The sequence below is a fragment of the Sinocyclocheilus anshuiensis genome, unplaced genomic scaffold (assembly GCF_001515605.1).
Source record: "Sinocyclocheilus anshuiensis isolate Anshui unplaced genomic scaffold, SAMN03320099.WGS_v1.1 scaffold2482, whole genome shotgun sequence".
In the NCBI taxonomy this organism is placed as follows: domain Eukaryota; kingdom Metazoa; phylum Chordata; class Actinopteri; order Cypriniformes; family Cyprinidae; genus Sinocyclocheilus; species Sinocyclocheilus anshuiensis.
Genome location: NW_015555925.1, coordinates 395,616 through 398,246, shown reverse-complemented (window position 1 = coordinate 398,246; position 2,631 = coordinate 395,616). Strand labels below are relative to the sequence as shown.

The 2,631-nt window shown below is 36.9% G+C and overlaps 1 protein-coding gene across 1 annotated transcript in view; it reads left to right on the top strand.

Moving 5' to 3' along the window:
• LOC107675942 (microtubule-associated serine/threonine-protein kinase 2-like) overlaps nucleotides 1-2,631 on the top strand; it is a 45,443-nt gene that overhangs the window by 8,061 nt on the left and 34,751 nt on the right. Inside the window, exon 2 of the mRNA XM_016470438.1 lies at nucleotides 1,804-1,895. Coding sequence (XP_016325924.1) covers nucleotides 1,804-1,895 — 92 coding nt within the window. The remainder of the gene's footprint in view (nucleotides 1-1,803; nucleotides 1,896-2,631) is intronic.

Below are 2,631 nucleotides of genomic sequence, written 5' to 3'. Positions count from 1 at the left end.
GGTATTTTGATGTCATACACCGATCGGTCTGCACACGCAAACAAAGCCAAAACCTAGATATTTTAGGCAATATAGAAATCCTGGCCAGGACGCGTCCTGGGAAAATGGCACATATGGTCACCCTACCATGTCTCCCGCTGTGACTCTACTCACTTCTGAACCTCCATTACACACTGAGTGATGGCTGCCACTGTGCAAGTGGCGCAGGTCTCTGCTGTGATAGTTACTCTTTCTGCGGCACTGTTTGGACCAAGAAGCATCCATGCAATTATCCAGAAAATTACCATACACTTTTAATGTCATTGTCATGGTCGGCAAAGGCACAGAAGGGTGGTGACGTACTGTAAAATGTGTGAAATGCTCACAGCCATGGCCAATTTCCTTCAGCTGGGGATGCAGATTTCAGTTTTTATACACACATACCCATTACCAAAAAAAGTTTTTGGACACTTATGCCATACTTGAAAATGTATTGTCTTTTAATATCAGTACATTTATTTTTAAAGACTTATAGCACATTTAACAAAGGCCAGGTGGTAAGAGCTGTGCCCTCACTTGCTCTGCTTGCTTGGAAAAAAATATATATACACACACACACACACACACATATGTATACATATATAAATAATTTTTTTGGAACTCCAAAAATGTATGAAAATATATACTATAGTATATACTATATACGATGCTATATACTGTTTGGTAACGTGCTGTAATGTTTTAAAGATTTCATTTAGTTTCTTTTCATTAGTTTTGTTTATTTTTATTTTATATTTTTGATTAAAATTATTATTGTTCGTGTTTGTTTGAACGCACATTTTTATATAAACAGTTAGTAATGATATTGATTTAAGTTTCACAACCCTAACTACACAAAACAGTTCTTGCTTTGTTTCACGTTGGACATGACAGAATTTGGCATTCAGTGACTATTTGACTCTTCTGAGTCTGTTGATTCAAATCAATTTTTGTGAGAATATTTTTTGTTGAGGTCATGTTTGTTTTTGAGTGTAGTTATTTTTAATATTGCCTAATAAAGACGTTGTCTTGTCTTTTGATGTCTTGTCTTAGCATTATTTCAGGGAGCACAGGCTTTTTATGTAAATTCATATGCAAACTCAAAACTCTGGCGAAATGTAATTTCTTTTGTCATGGCGTAGACTGCAGATTCAGCAGTGGCGTGATGTCTTGTAAAGGCCACAGCTTGCCTTTCTGATCACTCAGCTGTGTGTGCGCGTGTATGTCAATATTTTGCTTACATTCAATAAAGGACCACTCATCCCTTACTTTTCACTACACTGCTCTCCGTCTTGCAGTTCTGAAAGCTCAGCCGGTCATCTCTCCTCTCTGCAATGAAGCGCGAGGCTGTATCGTCCTAGCTGGAGGTCTCAAGGTTCATTTGAGCTGAGTTCTGAGCTGTAGGTGGACATTTTTCTCCCTGTCAGCTTGAGCTGGAGGCTTTTAGCATTTACGCCAGAAGAAAAGAGAGCAGGTATTACTGTGCACTTTCAGCCTCATAAAATGAGACAGGTTTGTGTGACCTGTCTCATAAAATGAGACAGTGACCATATGACTCCATTGCCATTGAGAGGTGAAGCACTTTCTACTTTGCTGTCTGTAATCTTTCTGAATGGGCATACTCTCAGATTCAGTATATTACAATGTCTTGACTCTGACCTGTTCTACATTTGGTTCAATCTAAAGATCATCATCTTCAATAACAGCTTTGGCACCATAGTGCAATACATCTACTGCATAAATGCATTCTGCATTCTGAATTTTGTTTTTGGTTCTTTTCTACAGCTGTCGGACCAGCAACAGGAAGAGCTTGATAGTGACATCCAGCACCTCTCCCACTCTGCCTCGCCCCCATTCACCTCTGCACGGACACCCGGGTAAAAGATATACCTCTTCCAAAGAATAGACTGAAACATTATGCTACTTTGCAAGATACTTTGATTGATGAGCTTAGTGGAAATCACTTAAGATGAAGGTCAGAGTTGAGTACATATTGATTAGAAATAGGGATGTTCATTTGAACCGTTTAACCGGTTAACTGACCGTAAGAATTTTGACCGATTAATACAATCAGTTAAACGGTTTAAAAAGTCATTTAATTATTTATCTTTTCAGTAATTTATCAAAATATTTAAAAAGGTTTGCTGCATAGTTAAAATACACTACGCGTATAAAAAAATTATTTTTTAGGGGGAAAAAAAACATAAATCGCGTTTAAGTCGCATTTTATTATTTAATTCAGAAATAGCCTAGGCCTAATGCCGACACGAAATGTTTACAAACATTATAATAAACACTGTAAACAAATCCTTTCAATTAACAGTAGCCTATTTAGAAAAGAACAAGAATTAAAAATATAAGAAGCTTTAGCAATATAAAAGACAAGCCAAAACGAATTCATTTAGGCTAAAACGAAACTGAAACCAACGTTGGGTCTCTCATTCGACACAAAATCAAATGTTTCCGTATTCGCAATGTATTTGAATGGCAAATTATTATTTATTATGTAGCTTACTTCACTCGCGTTCCAATATCCACATAAAACAAAATGTTTTGCATAGCATCACGGCGGTACTGTGATAACACTTAACGGCACAGATTTTACTACATATT